Below are 19,715 nucleotides of genomic sequence, written 5' to 3'. Positions count from 1 at the left end.
ATGACATATCTGAGATTCAACACCTAATTTTAGAAATTAAGGTTACGTTTACATTTATCCGGATGCATATTAAAACGGCGTTTTCGTTTCGTTTCTCTGCCCACACTTCCAGAAGTTTTTTTTTTTTGGATCGTCTTGAATCACGCTTGAGAACATGATCATCTGGTTTTTCGCAAACTTGAAAAAACGAACGCAAAAGGGTGAAAAGAGACTTTCTGTAATTCACATAAATTGAATTGCTCTCAAACTATTTTGCTGATAATGTAATTTGTAATGAAAAACGTTGAGCTATAATTAGAAAAATGCCAAAAGAAGCATTTTCGCTAGTGATCTGTGAGCTTTGGACCGGCATTATCTGGTCATATTAGAGTGTGTTGAATATGTGATCATGTTAAGTGTTGATCTCTGTGCTTATTAGACAGGAAGGTTAGCATATGAATCAATCATTACTAACATACGGCCGTGTTAAATTGGGGGAAAATATTCCAGAAATATAAATTCTGTCATTGCTTGGCGAGCGGTCTGTTTACTTTCTTCTTCATGCATTTGGCTCAAGGATAAATTGTTATTCAAATGAGACTGATTTAAAAGCACCACATCTGCTACCATTAATTAGTTCCATGCATATTTTAGCTGGTTTATTTAGTAGGAGTGGAGAAAAACAGGACTTCTGCGAAATGTCAAATATAATTGAGAGTGCCTCTCCCTCTCTCTTTCCTCTCCCTTTTCTTTCTCAATCTCTGTTCTATGCATATGATAAACAAGCAAACATGTGTTTTCTGTTTTAGGTGTTCAAAAACCTTAAGCTTTTCATGGAAAACAAGCAAGGAGGAGACGACCTCTTTGATCGACTCAATGTGAGTGTAATGTTCTGAAACAGCAGCAGACAGTCATAGATTTTTCATTCTGAGGGATACGATTCTCGAGAGGCTTGCGTCATACGGGCTCACACTAAAGGATGGTAGTTTTTCTTTTCAGCTCGTTTTGAAAAAAAATATTTCAGTCTTAATTTTTCCAGACAAAGGATTCTGCCCTCGCTGAAGGACAGAGAGAGAGAGAGCGAGAGAGAGAGAGAGAGAGAGAGACAGATTGTGAGAGAAAATTGGAAAAACTGTGTGTGAGAGAGAGATACAGTGACAGAGAGAGAGAGAAATGTGCCCCCTCGATGAGGTCAGGTTGGTAATGGTGGGCCATCATGGAGGGGGGGAAGTTAATCTGTACTTTGGGCTCTTCCGATTGATATGGCGAAAGGCCGAGCAAAGGGGTGAACGAGGGAGGATGCGGCAGAGACTCTAATACTGGCCCTCTTCCACAAAGTGCTGCAAATCTTATTACATGCTACTGTGCTTTTAAGCTCATGTGTGCACGTGTGTGTGTGTGCGTGTTTATATATGCTGCTAAAAAAAGTCTTGAACTTGGCTGAACCATCACCAGTTTTATATATTACATACAATCAGACTAATTTTTCTAGCTACATAATTGTAACTTTTAATGAGGGGAGCTTGCATTGGAGAGTCGTCTTAAGATTTTTTCCCCCAGCGTTCCATAAAACAGAAGAAAATATACCATAACATGGGATGTTTTGTTTTGTTTTTATTGTTTCGTTTGAGACATGGCCAAAGGCTTGAGTCTGTTTGTGCATCTCTTTCTATTATTGTTTTGTATCTCACTGTTTGTATACATAAAATGCCTTTTTTTCCCAATATTTTTGGCCTTTTTGCCAATGTCCCCAAAAGTACTTTGTCAGGTTTAGCTAACATTGGAGGACATTGTGCAGCAGTTGTGTTCCCAGAAGTATAGCTTGGGTAAACACTTAACACACACACACACACACACACACACATAAACCTGAGTTCCTTTGAGTCACTGGGTGTCTATGGCAAGCCGTTTAGACTTTTAATCATTCGCAGAATATGAATTTGTGATCTCAACAATTACATTTTCAATAGTTGAGTCAATTCAATGTGACAAAACAAATGTGTTAAAATGCTAATTCTTGATATCAGGAATTTATATTTTTACTTGTTACAAAGTAAATATTGAAATAAATTATGATTTTTACTAGTAAGAATTGTATTTCTGATATGTGAAATTGGATTTCCAACTAGTTAGAAATCAGTTCTTATATTTTATATCTTATAATTGTTTATATTTGAAAGCCGATAACCGATATATTGGCTAATAAATCTAAATCCAAATTTTTATATAATTTTTGAAAGCCTGATTACACAAACAAAAGTCTCACTATTAAATCCATGCCCCAAACACACAATTATAATGATGTTCTCATTATAATTGTATGCAGCCTTAGCCTGTATGACAACATTTTCTTATTGGGCTGATAACGATAACATTAAAAGTCGATACCGATATGGTGGCCAATATATCTAATGTAATTTTTTATATCACAAATTCATATCTTGCGAATGATTAAAAGTTAAAACGGCTTGCCAAAGGGTGTCCTAACCCAAATGTCACAGTGTTCCTTGGTGAACAGAGCTGAAGAGACCAACATGTTCAACATGCTTCAAGCGCCTTGCGTGTCATCAGACGGCAGCACATGTGCTGAACATTAGCAGTGGTTGACATGCTAGCACACAACTGCTGTCATTAGCATTTAGTATCTTTAAAGATATCACATCTAGCTTCATTTAGAATACAGATGCGTGTGATCGTGCTATCACCAAAACCACAGTTTCGGAAGTGAATATTTGTATTTTCGGTTTTAAAAAGTGAGGAAAGATTTTTCAATTTAGACGTTTGAGTCTGATGTAAGTGTGCATGCACTTGTTGGTCGTGGAGCTTGTCTGCGAGTCCTTTTTAAGACGCTCATTTTTAAGATGTAGTAGCAGATTTAATGGATATGTTGTTATCAGTGTTGGGCAAGTTACTTTTAAAAAGTAATTAGTTACAGTTACTAGTTACTTCTGCCAAAAAGTAACTAAATTAGATACTCAGTTACAAATTTTAAAAGTAACTAGTTACTTAAAAAAGTAACTATTGCGTTACTTTCAAGTAAAATTTAATTTTAAATGCTCAAATGTGACCCGACCTCTACCCCTCTTTAACGGAACTTACAATACATGTGCATGTTCAATTATTTATGATAAATCTGAATATTATAATAAAATGGACACTTAATACAATACATTATTAACAGAAACATGAAACATTGTACACACATCTAAAAAAAAAAAAATGTTGCTGTGGGACAAAGTGAGACTAGCCTCCAATCAAATGCCATGTATGTAGATATTATGTTTATATAGTGGATCAATGCAAATAACACAATAGATGTTTTGGAACTTTTGATATTTATTGCCCCTAAACAGGCCACAACTGGGCAAAATTAAATTAAGCTTGTTAAGCTCGTCGCCATACCTGTCTCTCGTTGACTGACTGGCTTGTGTTGTTCCTTGTGTGTCCTGTCCTGTCCGACTATGCGTTATGATGGGTCGTTCGCGAATGAGCGTTAGTGATGATGGATCGACTCGTTCGCGAATGAGCTTTTGATGGGTCGTTCGCGATTCTAAGAGTTAGTTACTCTAAGAGCCGGCTCTTTTAGGTGAACGTCGGGAGCTGGCTCGCATATCTGAAGAGCCGACTCTATTTTTACAAATTTAGCCTATAGAAATTAAATAATTATGTAATAAAAATTGAAATATTATAGTCAAAGTCATTTAAAGAGCCGTTTGTGAGCCAAAAGAGCCTGCTCTTTTCAGTGAGCTGAGTCAAAAGAGCCGAATGCCCATCACTACTATGCGTGCTTTCGAACACCCGCCCAACTCTACCTCTGATTGGCTTACAATGACATTTTACTCTACCTCAGCCAATCGTCAGCATTTATGCGCTTGTCTCGTGCTCTGCCCACTAACCAAGGAAGAACAGTAAAAAAAGTATTTGCCTCTCGCGCAGAGATCTAGTTGGTCTGATGAAAAAAAACAAAAAACAGCTTCATCAGTTATAGTAACGCGCCGCATTTTTTGGCAGTAACGGCGTTATTAAGATGAGAAGAGTAATCAATTAGATTACACGTTACTGGAAAAAGTAATGCCGTTAGTATAACGCCGTTATTCCCATCACTGGTTGTTATAAGCTTGCTCTATTGAGAAGTGAGAACTTCTCTTTTAGACATCTTTTTTGTGTGTATTATATATATTTCTAGACAATCAAGGCAAAAGCGCCATCTAGGGGTTTGCAGTGAAGGTGGATAGTAAAATATTGTGATTTCTCTGCTTTTGTGTGTGAATACTACCTTTAATATCTTGTTTTTGTCTACACAGACTCAAGTGCTGAATAAACACCTGAGTTCCCTCATGCCAGGATTGACTGCAAAGGTTTTTAGGACATACAACGCCTCTATAACCCTGCAGCAACAGCTGAAAGAACTCGGCAACAGTGAGTGCCTTGTTTTTCTGCCTCTTTCTCTCTCCCCTTTTCTTCTAGCATTCTATCAGTCAAACTTCAAGTGAATATTCAGCTTCAAGACAACTTGTACAATTTCCAGATGTTTAGCCATGCTGTCAGTATGGATGTGAATTAGAAACATTTGCTAAAAACACTCAAATATGATGCCAATATGGATTGCTGTCAGTGTTGAAAAACAAAACGTACATTTTGACAACTGTGAGTCCACAGGAACATATGGATATTGTTAGTATGACAGTGTGTCTAAACTCAAGCGAGTGAGATTATAATCAACCAAGTTTCTAGTCTGCGAGCGTGCAGCGTGACTGGCCGCAGTTTCACATCAGTGTTTGAGTCTGGAGTTCATTGCAAGCTCACTGATTGTCCATCAGGGTTATTATAGTTTTCATTTTTTGTATAACTTAATTATTATACCGTTTTAATTTCTACTTTTTCATTTAGTCTTTTTAATTTATTTACATTGTTTTTATTTCTGTTATTTTCAAAGTTTAGCTTAATTTAATTAGTTTTTATTTTAATATTTTAGGGTTGCTTAAGTTAATGTTTAACCATTTCTCAGCACAGTCTAGTGCTATTGCTGTGGAGAGTTTTTGTTCTTTGTTTTCAAGTTTTGTAATATACCATGTATTTAAAACAATTTGAATTATTTTAGAATTTTTATTTTAGTTAGTTTTGGAGTCATGAAATAGTTTACTGTCAGTTATCCTAGTTACATTTTAGTTTAGTTTAAGTAGCTTAACTAAAAATAGATGTTTACATTGAGTTTTGTTTGAGTTTTTCCTATGGTACTGCCCATAAGTCAGATGTATGGAGCCCAAACCACACAGTATAAGCTATAAACTGGTCAAACATCTGGATTCAGTCAGACTTAGAAAGTTCTTTCAGATTAGAAAGTTTTTAAATGCTTTTATGTTTGTTCAGGAAAACCCTATATTGCAAAATACTTACTATATAGAAGTGTTTAGTGCAAATTATTTGAACCACTAATCTGATTTGGACAATATATAACAACTCGTCCAAATTACTAACTGTTAAATAAGGATGAGTTACAGTTTTTTTACAACTGTAAAAAAAAATCACCATATTTTATATTACAATTATTTTTTTTGACTAAATTATTATATTACTGTCTGGCAAAACGACCTGTTTCTCTTTGTTTGCCATAGTCATAAATTGTTAGAACAAAGACTGTTTATTAACATGGAAGAGATCGCTGGATGACGGACATGTTCTAGTCTGTTGTGCCGCTAGCTGTGTAAATAGGATTCTCATCATTAATTACTGAGTTGTGTTTTTGCGCTAATGAGACCGTTATGTTTGTTTGTGGGTAGTGTAACTATCTGAGTATCTCTAGAGCGAGTGCTGCAGTCTGTGCATGTGATGTGTGTGTAATGCTGGGGTTGGTGTGATGTGTGTGTGTATTACTGAGGTGTCTGAGCGCTGCTGAGAGGGAATCTGTTTTCTGCATCCGCTACAAGCTCTAATTAAATCAGCTCAGTGTGTGGCAGGGTCTCGCCCATCAGGTGCCATGTGCTGTGTGTGTAAGTGGTCGGCATGTTGGCTTGTAATTTACACTTTTACACAGAGAAGCTTGTTTAAGGACCTAGAATTATCCATTTGAACCATTTTCAGCTCTGTATTTCCTTCACGTTAGAAGCATTACAATACTGTTTTTTACTATAATATGAATATCATTTTTTTAAATGAAAAAATAATAATAATTATATTTAAATTAATACTTTTAATTAATAATTAATCATTTTAAAATTAACTAAATTAACTAAAACTATATCAATGATATCAATTAACTAAAACTATTAAAATATTTCTGTTAATTGAAATACATTTTAAATAAAATAAAATATAAATAATAGTTTTAGTAAACTAATAATACAAATAAATGAAAATTAGAAATGTTGCCTTGACAATAATCTGAAATGTATACGTTGAAGCACTAAAATGATTAAATGGAAATTAATAAAAACTAAAAATAACTAAAACTGAAATAGAAATAAAATTAATTATGCATATATTGCAATATATATTAAAAATAATCAAATGACAAAAGCACAACAAAATTACTAAAAATGAATAATAACTATTATAAGAATATTATAATAAAACTAAGATAGCACTGATTCGAATAGGATGATTATTACAGTATAAAAATAACCATTTTATATATAATTATTTTTGGGAGGGGTGAAATATGATATTTTCATATTTTTGGGTTACACTTTATTTTAAGGTGGCATAGTTTCATTGCACTGTACTGTAACTGTCACCATTTCTTTATTAGTAATGATAATAAGTCATTTAAATAGTTATTTTGTTCAAATGGATGTGACATGATTGCTCTGAAAGAGGGAATCTAACTCCTTTCCACATTTAAAAGCATCTGTGACTCTCAACATCTCTCTCTCTCTCGTTCTATATGTGTGTGTTAATGTGTCATTCTTACTACAGTGAAGGATAATGCGGCGGAGAAGTTGCTCTCTTACAACAGGGCAAACCGTGCGGTTGCAATTCTATGTAACCATCAGCGGGCGCCGCCAAAGACCTTCGATCAATCCATGGCTAACCTGCAGGCAAAGGTACTGGAGATATGAGACTGAATAGTAAAAGAAGAAGCATATAAAAAAAAACATGAAAGAAATGTTTACAGGGTACCCCCAGGATCCTCCAACTTAAATTCAAGGCTTTTTAAGACCTTTTTAATACCATTTCAAATGAAATTCAATGCCAACTTCGTACCCATTCCGACAGAAGTATAAGGGGAAAATGTCAAATCTGTATACATTTTAAACCCTAGAAACTAATTATGTACAAGGCTACTTGAATTAAATAAAACATTTTACTTAAATTATCAGTCATATTTAATACATACGCAACAGCATTGTAGCGCGCACGTGTATGTAGGCCAGTGTTAATTTTGGCAGCCATTTTTGATTTACGAAAATGCTTATTGGTCTTAATCACATTTGAGTCATCCTGTTTTTTATAGTTGTAGTTGACGAAAAGTCTTTGCATTTTTTGTCAACTTTTAGTCAAACTGCAGTTACTTTACAGGTAGTTATTTTATATGTAGTCTTTAGACAGAAAATGTCATAATAATTATTCTCTCTAGGCCAATTCAATTAAGCTTATGATAAATTATTGACATTGCACTCTTTAGCAGTAGCACTTGTGCAGTTCTACATAATTTGGTTTTCCAATGTTTTAGAGTGCCGTACCCCCTGGTGCAGTCACACCTTTTCTATTAAGGGACAAGATTTGCCCCCTTTAATACATTTTTTCATTTCATTTTTTTCCTTTGTAATACCTTAAAAAAAAAAAATAATAATAATAATGCTTTAAATAAAACAATGTTCATTAAATTTGCAATGTTAAAAAACTTTAAAATCGCCAGTAGGTGGCAGTACCTCACTATCTTTATGAGTGAGTCTTTGAGTCATTCATTCATTGAATCTCACGATTCGTTCAAAGCCACATATTTCGTTGCAAAACAGAGCAAGCCTGACAATGCTGTTTTAAATGTAGTACATCACTTAATGTTACCCTTTTTTCTTTTCTTTTTTACTGTTGTATAAAATCAATGTCACGCTTGAAATCGTGTGGATATTCGGGAAACATTGCATTCTTGCTCGTATGAACACTGGTGGATATCAGCCTGCATTTTGATCACAGATTTAGTCGCACAAACAGCGCAAGCGGCTCGTGACAGAACACAGACCGACTGAATGACACTTGAATTTAAGTAGAAAATCTTAAATAAAGATCGTTGAACTCCAGCTTGTCTGTGTTTTCAGATCATCCGCGCTTCTTCAGCACTGTAGAGAGAACGCGCGCGCATGGTTGCCAGATACTATTGAAAAGACCGGGTAGAAAATATGCTCTTTTAACAGAAAAGCTCTTATTTGGGGTTTAAATTCTGTCATTTGTGGCCACAGCGGATTCAACTAGGCTATCTTGTTCTGTACCTCACTTGCCTAGTAACCATAGTAACGGTGCGCACGCTATCGCTTTTTCTGCTATGACGTGGAGCGCGAGGTGCACTCAACGCTGCATACATTTTGAATTAGCCTACATTAGTAACAGTTAATTTTGTTACGGTATGAACTTAATCCTAGCAAAGGAAAAAAAATATATAAGACCTTTGTAACGAAATCCAAGACTTTGTATACTAAATTCAAGGCTTTTAAGGCCTTAATTTGAGATGATCAAATTCAAGACTTTTTCAAGGCTTTTAAGACCCGCGGGTACCCTGGTTTAAATATGATGCTGTTTTATTAGGTTTGTTTTTCCTCTCTTCTCTTGCTCCTTTTAGATTGACAGCAGGAAAGAGCAGCTGGACTTGGCTAAGAAAGAGCTAAAGCAGGCCAAGAAAGAAGCTAAAGGGAGCTCAGACAACAAGCTGCTCACGTCAGTATCTCATCCCAGAAAAGCGGCGTTTATTTGCTCTTCCAGCCTTTGGAATCGTTTCTATACATGAGTATGGTATACTGTGTTTGTGTTTAGTGTGGTGGAGAAGAAGAAGAAAGCTGTGCAGAGGTGTGAGGAACAGCTGCTGAAGATGGAGGTTCAGGCTACAGACAGAGAGGAGAACAAACAGATCGCCCTGGGCACCTCCAAACTCAACTACCTGGATCCACGCATCACCGTGGCCTGGTGATGATGTCACACTCAAACACACAAACATGCTATACTGATAGTTTTGTTATATATCAAAATGATTATTTCAGTGTTTTACTTTATTTTCTGCTTTTAGGTGTAAGAACATGGAGGTGACGCTGGATAAAATTTACAACAAAACCCTAAGGGATAAGTTTGCCTGGGCTGTCGACATGACTGAACATGACTTTGTGTTCTGAGTGGGTTTTGTTCATTTTTCAATTCAACCCAATGTTTTATGCAAACATATATATTTTAATCGAAACTGTTAACTGAATTGTACAGCCATGTTCTTTGGTGATATTGTTGGCACTTTATATATATTTTTTTATATATATACATATATATTGTTTATTCAAATTCAGCTGTTCAAATTATTTTAAGAGTTCAATAAATGTTCATTCCTTGTAGGGAAACCTTTCAAGTCCTTTTTTTATGTAAATGACCACAAAAGTTTTTTGGGAGACACATGTTTTAAATTTCACCTCAAAATCTGAAATAAATTAAAATATAAGGTAATTGTTTTACCATAAGGATTTTTTTGTTGTTGTTGCAGTGTGACATTATCACAATTATTCTAATTATAATGATGTGAAAAATAATACAGTAATGAAAGCCTTCTGGTCCAGAATTAATTTTAACAGATGATCTTCTTATATTATTATTAAAAAAAACATAAATTAAATTACATGTGACATATACTGGCATGATGTATGAATACTTTTTCAATTTAATGTAAACTATTATTGAATTTAGTTTTTTTTTTCTTTAGTTAAAATATTTTTTATTTATCTTGGGGCAAAATGCCAAGACATGTTTTGACAGATTTTTTTGAGACTGATCTGTTTAGATCCAGTGTAATTCACCAATATACATCACTACAACTATTTTTCCTGATTTAAAATTAGATATTTCAACGTAGATTGTCTTTGATAATGGTGTGACTTGACTTTATAATTTCTAAGGTGTTAAGGCATTAATCATCAACTTACCCAGCTTACATATTGACCAATTATAACAGTCATTTTACATTTCCAAGAATTCAATCTGTTAGTGTATTTGAGGCATTCACTTTCATTTTGTCATTTGCATGTCAAGATATGTTTCTTTGACATATTTAACTTGCCCCTACCAGTAAATAATTGGAGGTAAAATAGTGAATGGGTTAATCTACCAATATAGAGAGATGAGGCCACAGGTTTTAAGAAACAACTTTAATTCAACAAATTTATTTGAACAGGAATGGTGTTAGGTTGGCACTTGGGCTAGTGCTGTTATTACAGTAACGCAGGGTTCGTTTCTACAGTTGGATGTCATGTTTAAAAAGTTCTTTGCTGTCCATAAAGGAAAAAGGGTAGCACACAGTCACAGCATTAAGACTGACTTGAATTCCTGCTAAATATTAAAAAAAAGCATCACATCAAACCAAAATATGTTAGTCACCATAGAGAAAATCTTGCTGCTCCTGAATAGTGTGTATAGTGTCTTCTCAGCATCCTGTGAAAGATAAGTGCATTTGACTAAAGTATGCCAGAATTAAATGTCATTTAGAATCAAACATTCACATCAAACCTAAAGCACTTTTAAGCAATTGAAATCAAATTAAACTACCTCTACTAGGAGGCCTCTCCTCCCTCTTTGACCTTGTTCTCTCCTTCATTCTCTTCCACTCCTGCCTGAGTCATCAGGTCTGCTATGTTCTTCTCTAGATCATCGATGCGGGTGCTCATTTCATCAAGTGAATCTTGTTAAGGAAGATGGGAACTAGTACAGCTGATAACCCACATTAAGTGAGAGCTTAAAGGAATATTTGCTTATGATTTTGATTTGTAAACAAAAGGGTGTATTCTAAACTTCTAATCTAATAGTACTGAATTAAAACATTCATGCATTTGTATTTTTGTAGAGTTTAGGCGATAGGATTTTGATGATGTGGTTGTCGTAAATGCGGTAAATTCTGGTTCTGTGAAAATGTGGAGCTTTCAGCAGAGATTAGCATAAGATGCCCGACCGTCCTGTTCAATAATGGCGGTTGTGGCATTTTAATGGTTTAAAGACCTGGATTAATCTCTCCAATATTGACAGTTTGACCTGCCTCACATTTATAAAACATTCTAAGGCTAAAAGTAAGGCCTTAATTGCAGATTTAGAAGAAACTCTTAAAAATAATTGGCGTGTCAGTCCTAATTTCACAAAGCATTTTAGCGTTAAAACTAGCCCCTAAATCTATAAGTAGTCAAGAGGACTCCTAAGTCACTAAGACAAAATCACAAATAATCCTAATGGCTGTTGCTGGCAATCCGCCCAAAGATACTACACCTACCTACACCTGAGGCAATAGCGATAGAGCCTTGGGTGCTGAACCTTTTTTTTCATAAATGCAATAAATGTGATTTTTTTACTTATAGAATTTAATCTACGATTAAACACCAAAAAATAAATCTGTATTAAATAAATAAATAATGTCTGACTACCAGTAGCAGTTTTCACGAGTTCACACTTACAAAGTAAAAAAATATATAATAAGCATATTTGGCGTGCGGTCTAAAAGGATCGAGGGCTCCGAGCTTGAAATTTTGCCCAAACGCAGAGGTCTCCCCTGTATATCCCCAGCCGAGAGTGAGGGATGCAGAAAAGTGTGTCTGCTGTCTGTGTATATATGTACCTCCTCTCGAGCTGATTAGATAGACCGTTTGAACGTGCTCCTCCCGAACTTTGTTTATAAAACATCATTTGTCGCTTGAATTCTGCAATCTCTTTGAGATGCAGACATGTAAGAGGCTGACAAATAGCTGAACATATACTAGTTTAATTAATGACACTTTATTTGAATATGGCAAGATTTTTATTTTAAAATCATTATGATGTGGGTCTCTCTGTCATTAATCATAGATATTATTGTAGAATTCAAATTACGGTATACTGTCCTTGTCCAGAAACGAAATAAAGACATCATCAAAGAAGTCCATGTGACACCAGTGGGTTAGTTAGAATGTTTTGAAGCATCGAAAATACATTTTGGTCCCAAAATAACAATACCTACGACTTTATTCAGCATTGTATTCTCTTCCGGTTCTGTTGTCAAGCCGCGTTCAGTGACGCTGATGACTTAAGACGCTGCTGACGTGTTATCTGGTGCGTCCGTGTATTCGGGTTCAAATAAATATGACAAAAAAATGTCTTCCTCTGTGTCGAAATCCTTAGACATGTTTGCGAAGATTGTTTTGTTTGTGTCCCTCAGACTGTAAACGAAGCTCGGGCGCACCAGATAACACGTCAGCAGCGTCTTGCATCATCAGCGTCACTGAACGCGGATTGACAACAGAACCAGAAGACAATACAATGCTGAATAAAGTCGTAGTTTTTGTTATTTTTGGACCAAAATGTATTTTCGATGCTTCAAAACATTCTAACTAACCCACTGATGCCACATGGACTACTTTGATGATGTCTTTATTTCCTTTCTGGACAAGGACAGTATACCGTGTATACATTTTCAATGGAGGGACAGAAAGCTCTCGGACTAAATCTAAAATATCTTAAACTGTGTTCCGAAGATGAACGGAGGTCTTACGGGCTTGGAACGGCATGAGGGTGAGGCATTAATGACATAATTTTCATTTTTGGGTGAACTAACTCTTTAAGACTTCTCTCTATTCCTTAGTAAAAGTTGGTCTTAGTAGCTTTGTGAATAGGTTTTAAGAGAAAACTCTTAACTAAGAACTTTTACTGCCATTAAGTAGTGGTAAGATACAATGTTTTGTGAATACGGCCTCTGAGCTCTAGATACTGAACCCTGAATAACACAGTGAACTCATGCTGGCTGGCACATAGATTTGAGCCAGAATAAATCTCATGGTTATAGACCTTTTTCAGAGCAGCGCCGTGACAAGTATGAAAGCGAGGCTGAGGGATAGACTTGTAGTGTCCACTGTAAAAAGCTGTATAAAGCTCCAAGATCAGTTATTTTTCACAGCTCATGTTGTCTGGAGTTTTTTTGTCTACTGATTTTTTTTCTTGGAAAGATAAATTTGCAGTGTTTTTTTCAGCAGAAAAATCCAAAAGCATTCAATAACAGTACAACCCATTGAAGAGATGTCTGTCTATCCCTCACATTTTTTTTTTTATTCCAGTTAAAAATCCGAGATGACGCTGCTGTGAATAAGGCCTATTGCTATCAATACAAATCGAAAGATTGTCTTGTATGGAAGCCCATTTCTACCACAAAAGGGGGGAAAAAATCATGCTTTGGTAAATCTTCATTATGACATTAAAAGTCATAAGACATTGTAAGTGATATTTATAAGATGGAAAAAAATTCTCACTATCAACTAGTTATTAACATGCATATTACTAGGATATTGGCTGTTTATTAGAACTTATAAATCACATATTAATGCATTATTCTGTATGACTATATTCTACATCCCTTTATCCTACCCAATACCTAAACTTAGCAACTACCTTACTAACTGTCAATAAGTAGTAATTAGGAGTTTATTGAGGCAAAAGTAGTAGTTAATAGTCAGTAAATAATGAGAATTGGACCCTAATCTAAAGTGTGCCCAAATTCAAAATATGACATTCAAAGTCAATTTTAATCATAACTTTGTAAGTCACATTTCGATTCATTATGACATAATTTAAACTGCATCTCAATTATGACTTGGTATGGTAAAATTTCGACTGTATGTCATTATGATTTACAAATGCTTGCTTTTTCTTTTCTTATGTGGCGTAAATGGGCTTCCAATACTATTTAAGTAATAAAGCAAATCTGCTAAATATGAAGTAACCTCACTTAAACACTTAATAGCTTGATGTGATCTTAAAATTTGAGGTATATCGGAGACTACTGGTGCCTACTTGGAAAAAGTCTATTGCTCTATAAAAAAATCAAGAAAGGATATTTCTCCCGATGATCTGGTCTGACATTGTCTGGAACTTGTCCTGCATCTGCTGCAGCAATGTCTGCACCTGTAAAGGGGAAACATGCATTCAATCTAGCGTGTATAAATGCACAACGATATGTAAATATGTTAAAATAAAACATTATAACAAATTAATCTGCTTCTTTAAAACACAAAAATCATATTATCCGAAAAATATCTCATTCGAAACGTTAAACGAAGTTTATATCGCATCAAAATATTCTAAGTAGAACAGATAAACATGGCCTAGCATTAGCCTAGCTTAGCAAACCACAACAATTTCGTTCATTTTCAAACCTACCACTGCTGTGAGATCCTGAACCGATTTCGGGTCTGTTTCGGCCATTTTTTTTTTAAATAAATAGATTTGTACAACAGCAAAATATGTTTATTCTTCTTAAAATTGTGTATCCTCCCAGCTCTTTGCTTTCTAAAAATCAGCTGTTGGCCAAATCACGGAGTCGTGACAAATATCGCGAGATTTTAGAGACCTCTCGGCGAGAGATTCCCTCAGCTGCAGGCACGCACATCGGCTTCTGGCGTGATCAGACAGACGCGCAGCAGCAGGGCAGTGCTGCTCATCCAAAAGATGCACTCATTGATTTCATCTATTAAAACCAGCGACACATTTACAGCAGGATATGCCAGAATTTAGTTAAATGATTCAGCTGATTTTGTTGCTTAATGATAAAAACAGTTGTTGTGTTCATTTATTTATTTTTACATTGTAGCCTAGGTGTAGGAGAGACAGAGATTACCAAAAGTCTTTGTTTTTTGATAGAGATATTTTGGCCTTTAAGCAGTTTTAAAGTCACATTTAAGAAGACTATAGGTTCAAATGGGAAAAACAAAATATAGATTGGACGATAAGTTATTTTAAAAAGATGTGGTTGTCATATTTGTTCAGTTTATAAAGGATAGGCTAGCCTAAAAGGGTCGTTGGTTTGTTGTTGTTGTTGTGACGTTAAACTTTACTGTCAAAATGAGTAGGCCTACAATAGCGCTATATTTGATTTGATAAGATCTAGGTGTTCTCCCTGTTTATCTTTTTCCCCTCTTCCTCTGTAGACCGATAAAGCTGCGCGCGGCCAAGCCCACATCTCCAAACTGCATCAGCCTGATTTAGACTTGATGATGTCTAGATGATACAGCATGCATGAGTGTGCTGCTGCTATAAGGCTTAGTTGTCAAACAAGTCTTCGCCCGAAATAAGGTATGCTTGAAATTACTACGTTTTTCTTTTCTTTGCAACTTCTTTCTGTTAATCAAACTGTTACAGTAAAGCGAAACCTGCTGAATATGCAGAGTTTCGAGTAGTGCATAAGCTTCTTTCGCGGTGCATGAATTGCTGATCTGGGAGTTCTTAAAAGGCGATACTGCATTAATGTTCACTCTGATTCATCAGGTTCACTTTACTGAACAAGACAAAACATGCAGTTAAATTGTACACGCAGTTTAGGCAATCCCTGAGTGGTTTGTCCATATCCTCCTTCGTGATAGTTTAACGAATCGTTCTTTTGAGTCGGATCTTTTTCGATTAATCGTTTGGGATTTTGTTCACGATATGAACTGATTCGGTAAATGCGGTTCTCGATGTAAAATGAACCTTTCGTATAATCCGGATATCCATGTCCTATTCGTAATGGAGTGAGTGATGTTCCATGAGTGCAGATTATAGAACGCATGGTAAGGCGAAGTTACTTTAATTACTTAAATAAAAGTGACTGTTTGTTTACAACTCGATTGTATGACAGCTTGTCAGCAAGCATGTGGATCATATTGTTTTAAATAACTTACATAACTTTACACCTGATGAATTAATTTACCTATTGTAAAATCAGCCTAAAGCTATCCTAATTAAACTCTCTTACAACTAAAACTTAATTTAAAATGTAATAAACAGCAACGATGACGTAAAAGAAACACTAAATAATTTTTTGGAAGTGGAATCGATCGGTTGACAATTTATCAAAAGAATCGACTCGCGGAAATGATTCAGACTTCCCATCACTACCCAGCAAACATTGGTCCGACGGCAACGTCGTGTCCCTGGCCAAAAATAGTTGCGGCCAGGACGTCATAAATCGGTAAAAAATGTAACACAGAACATTTCCTAAAAATGCATTCAGATACATTTGTACATGTCTACAGTTGCATGTATAATTGTTATTTTAACTTTTAGCTCGTGTAGTTATGTTTAGTGTATCGGGTGAGAGGACGTCACCTGGCGACGTCTTTTACACGTGCATTTATAGTCCATCATGACCTTCTATGAAATCCTTGTTAAATATGCAAAAGCTGCGCTTAATCCTCGCATGGTTAATACTGCAATAATTAATGTAGTTGCCCATGAAGTTTTTAAGAGGTTGTGAAGAAGACGTCCACTGGCGTCCTTTACACGTCTAGTCAGGCTGTGAATACTATACGTCCACTGGCGTCTTTTGCACGTCTAGTCTAGCAAGACAGAAAAAAATTATCAGGATTTATAATTCTTTATAAAATACACGATTTATATACAAATTAATATATATTTACTTTATCTTGTTTTTATAAATTATAATCACAAAATGCACAGTATAGTCAAGTGATTGCAAAGCCACTGCATTTTAGTCATTATTTTAACCTGTTGTACCTGATGTATTCGTTGTTATTTTTTTATGGAATGTATATACATGTAAAACAGAAATATACCCGGTCACCATTTATGTCTGAGTTGGATGTAATTACCCAAACCCTCTGCCCAAACCATAAACTGTGCTGCCAAGATGTAGTAACAAAAGATCTCGCGATATTACAAAATCCTGCGATGGGATTATCTCGCGAGATGTTAACGCGTTCTCCCCATAGATTCTGGAACTTTGAACAAACACGAGGAGAGGACGGAGTTGTGTCGATATTATTAAAAATCTACTGTTGGGTAAGTACATTTTGTATTAGATTAACGTGCTTGAGTTTTACTTGTGTGACATGAATGAACCGAAAGAAATTATGCCAACATTGTCAACTGAAATTTACTGAGTTTGGCTAAAATTAGCCAGTAGGCTAAAAGTAACTTTGAACGTATACAACAACAACGGTATACCAAGTATATTGTTTGATGATGCAGTCATTACTGTAACTTATTAATGTAGCCTTTTGAGAGTTTCTTTCAGAAAGTAAATTATCTGAAATGGAATGAAATGTTTAGCTGGATTTTAACATGTATGTTTTCAGTAACTGCTTTAAAAATAAAAGCAGAACATATTTTATACAATAAAATAAAATGTAATGCATGTTGATTACCTTTTTCTAATGTGTCATTCATGATTCATTCATCTTGTTCCATGTTTTTATTTATTTAGCTGTAGACCATAAAAATATTTTGAAAATAAGTGCATATCATTTACCTCAAATTTTAATTTAATAATAATTTTATTTATTTAAATATATATATATTATCTTCCCTTAGATGCTGTGAAGAGGTGGAGCCCAAATGCTACAGACTCTGAAATTGATGCAGCAATGGCAGAACACCTGAAACACGAACAGCTGGTGGATACAAAAACTGAGCCAAACAATGTGTTTTTAAACGGATAGTTTCCCCAAAAATGAAAATTGTCATCATTTACTCAACCTCATGTTTCAAACCTGTATACCTTTCTTCATTGAATTTTCATTTTTGGGTGAACTATCCCTTTATATAATAATTCAGTATTTTGTAATTGGTATTTTAGTTTGGTTAACAAATGTTAAACATTGAAAAAATATTAAGAGACATTTTGGCTGTTCAAGATCAATAAAATGTGCTAAATCAGAACATGCTTCTTTTTTTCTTATGTCCACAAATAATGTGTTCTTGTTTGTGATGTAGGCCTACACGTGATTAAAACGTTTTATTGACGGTCAGGTCTGACTGGACCAATTTTGGACCTTTTTAGAACCTTTGTCAAGATGTGTAAACTTCAAGACTTGATTGCCTTTCACGATGTTACACAATATGTGTGTGATTATTTTAAATGCAGGCTTATATACACTTAAATTATGCAGCAACACATTTAAACACACAAATGACGACGCATTTAGACGTCCAGGGACGCGCTGAAGAGACGTTGAATTCACGGCCAGAAGAGACGTGGAATTCACGGCCAGATGACGTCAAAGACGTCGGTTCAACTTTCATTTTGGAACTATTTTTCAACCATGACGGGACGTGTCGGACGGACGTCTTTTCAACGGTCATTACACGTCCAAATGTTTGCTGGGTACGGTTGTTTGCTGCGCTTTAAACACCCAGCAAACAATTGGACGTGTAATGACCGTTGAAAAGACGTCCGTCCGACACGTCCCGTCATGGTTGAAAAATAGTTCCAAAATGAAAGTTGAACCGACGTCTTTGACGTCATCTGGCCGTGAATTCCACGTCTCTTCTGGCCGTGAATTCCACGTCTCTTCTGCGCGTCCCTGGACGTCCAAATGCGTCGTCATTTGTGTGTTTAAATGTGTTGCTGCATAATTTAAGTGTATATACGCCTGCATTTAAAATAATCACACACATATTGTGTAACATAGTGAAAGGCAATCAAGTCTTGAAGTTTACACATCTTGACAAAGGTTCTAAAAAGGTCCAAAATTGGTCTAGTCAGACCTGACCGTCAATAAAACGTTTTAATCACGTGTACATCACAAACAAGAACACATTATTTGTGGACATAAGAAAAAAAAGAATCATGTTCTGATTTAGCACATTTTATTGATCTTGAACAGCCAAAATGTATCTTAATATTTTTTCAATGTTTAACATTTGTTAACCAAACTAAAATACCAATTACAAAATACTGAATTATTATATAAAGGGATAGTTCACCCAAAAATGAAAATTCAATGAAGAAAGGTATACAGGTTTGAAACATGAGGTTGAGTAAATGATGACAATTTTTTTATTTTTGGGGAAACTATCCGTTTAAAAACACATTGTTTGGCTCAGTTTTTGTATCCACCAGCTGTTCCTGGAGCGTGTTTCAGGTGTTCTGCCATTGCTGCATCAATTTCAGAGTCTGTAGCATTTGGGCTCCACCTCTTTAAGGCATCTAAGGGAAGAGAATATATATATATTTAAATAAATAAAATTATTATTAAATTAAAATTTGAGGTAAATGATATGCACTTATTTTCAAAATATTTTTATGGTGTACAGCTAAATTAAAAAAAAACATGGAACAAGATGAATGAATCATGAATGACACATTAGAAAAAGGTAATCAACATGCATTACATTTTATTTTATTGTATAAAATATGTTCTGCTTTTATTTTTAAAGCAGTTACTGAAAACATACATGTTAAAATCCAGCTAAACATTTCATTCCATTTCAGATAATTTACTTTCTGAAAGAAACTCTCAAAAGGCTACATTAATAAGTTACAGTAATGACTGTATCATTAAACAATATACTTGGTATAACGTTACCGTTGTTGTATACGTTCAAAGTTACTTTTAGCCTACTGGCTAATTTTAGCCAAACTCAGTAAATTTCAGTTGACAATGTGGGCATAATTTCTTTCGGTTCATTCATGTCACACAAGTAAAACTCAAGCACGTTAATCTAATACAAAATGTACTTACCCAACAGTAGATTTTTAATAATATCGACACAACTCCCTCCTCTCCTCGTGTTTGTTCAAAGTTCCAGAATCTATGGGGAGAACG

General features: G+C 35.1%; 3 protein-coding genes across 4 annotated transcripts in view; 2 read left to right on the top strand and 1 right to left on the bottom strand.

Moving 5' to 3' along the window:
• zgc:173742 (DNA topoisomerase I, mitochondrial) overlaps positions 1-9,409 on the top strand; it is a 36,142-nt gene extending 26,733 nt beyond the window's left edge. For both annotated transcript variants that reach the window (XM_056261269.1, XM_056261270.1), the window contains exons 14-19: positions 789-857; positions 4,284-4,398; positions 6,895-7,022; positions 8,756-8,850; positions 8,947-9,096; positions 9,197-9,409. In XM_056261269.1, the coding sequence (XP_056117244.1) occupies positions 789-857; positions 4,284-4,398; positions 6,895-7,022; positions 8,756-8,850; positions 8,947-9,096; positions 9,197-9,299 (660 nt within the window). In that variant the 3' untranslated portion in view covers positions 9,300-9,409. The remainder of the gene's footprint in view (positions 1-788; positions 858-4,283; positions 4,399-6,894; positions 7,023-8,755; positions 8,851-8,946; positions 9,097-9,196) is intronic.
• A 1,097-nt stretch (positions 9,410-10,506) lies between these two features.
• On the bottom strand, positions 10,507-14,507 carry hsbp1b (heat shock factor binding protein 1b). The gene is made up of 4 exons (XM_056261288.1): positions 14,332-14,507; positions 14,010-14,076; positions 10,711-10,837; positions 10,507-10,596 (listed from the first exon to the last, which is right to left on the bottom strand). The coding sequence occupies exons 1-3, from the start codon at positions 14,374-14,376 to the stop codon at positions 10,716-10,718; spliced, it is 234 nt and encodes a 77-aa protein (XP_056117263.1). The 5' UTR covers positions 14,377-14,507; the 3' UTR covers positions 10,507-10,596; positions 10,711-10,715.
• A 603-nt stretch (positions 14,508-15,110) lies between these two features.
• The window catches only part of si:dkey-246g23.2 (solute carrier family 66 member 2), a 52,520-nt gene continuing 47,915 nt past the window's right edge, over positions 15,111-19,715 (top strand). The window contains exon 1 of the mRNA XM_056261286.1: positions 15,111-15,243. The gene's annotated coding sequence lies outside the window, so the exon portion shown is untranslated. The remainder of the gene's footprint in view (positions 15,244-19,715) is intronic.

Source organism: Rhinichthys klamathensis, unplaced genomic scaffold (genome assembly GCF_029890125.1).
Source record: "Rhinichthys klamathensis goyatoka isolate OS25496 unplaced genomic scaffold, OSU_Roscu_1.1 h1tg000181l_1, whole genome shotgun sequence".
NCBI lineage: Eukaryota > Metazoa > Chordata > Actinopteri > Cypriniformes > Leuciscidae > Rhinichthys > Rhinichthys klamathensis.
The sequence above is the reverse complement of the archived record's forward strand: the minus strand, read 5'-3'. Positions and strand labels throughout refer to the sequence as shown.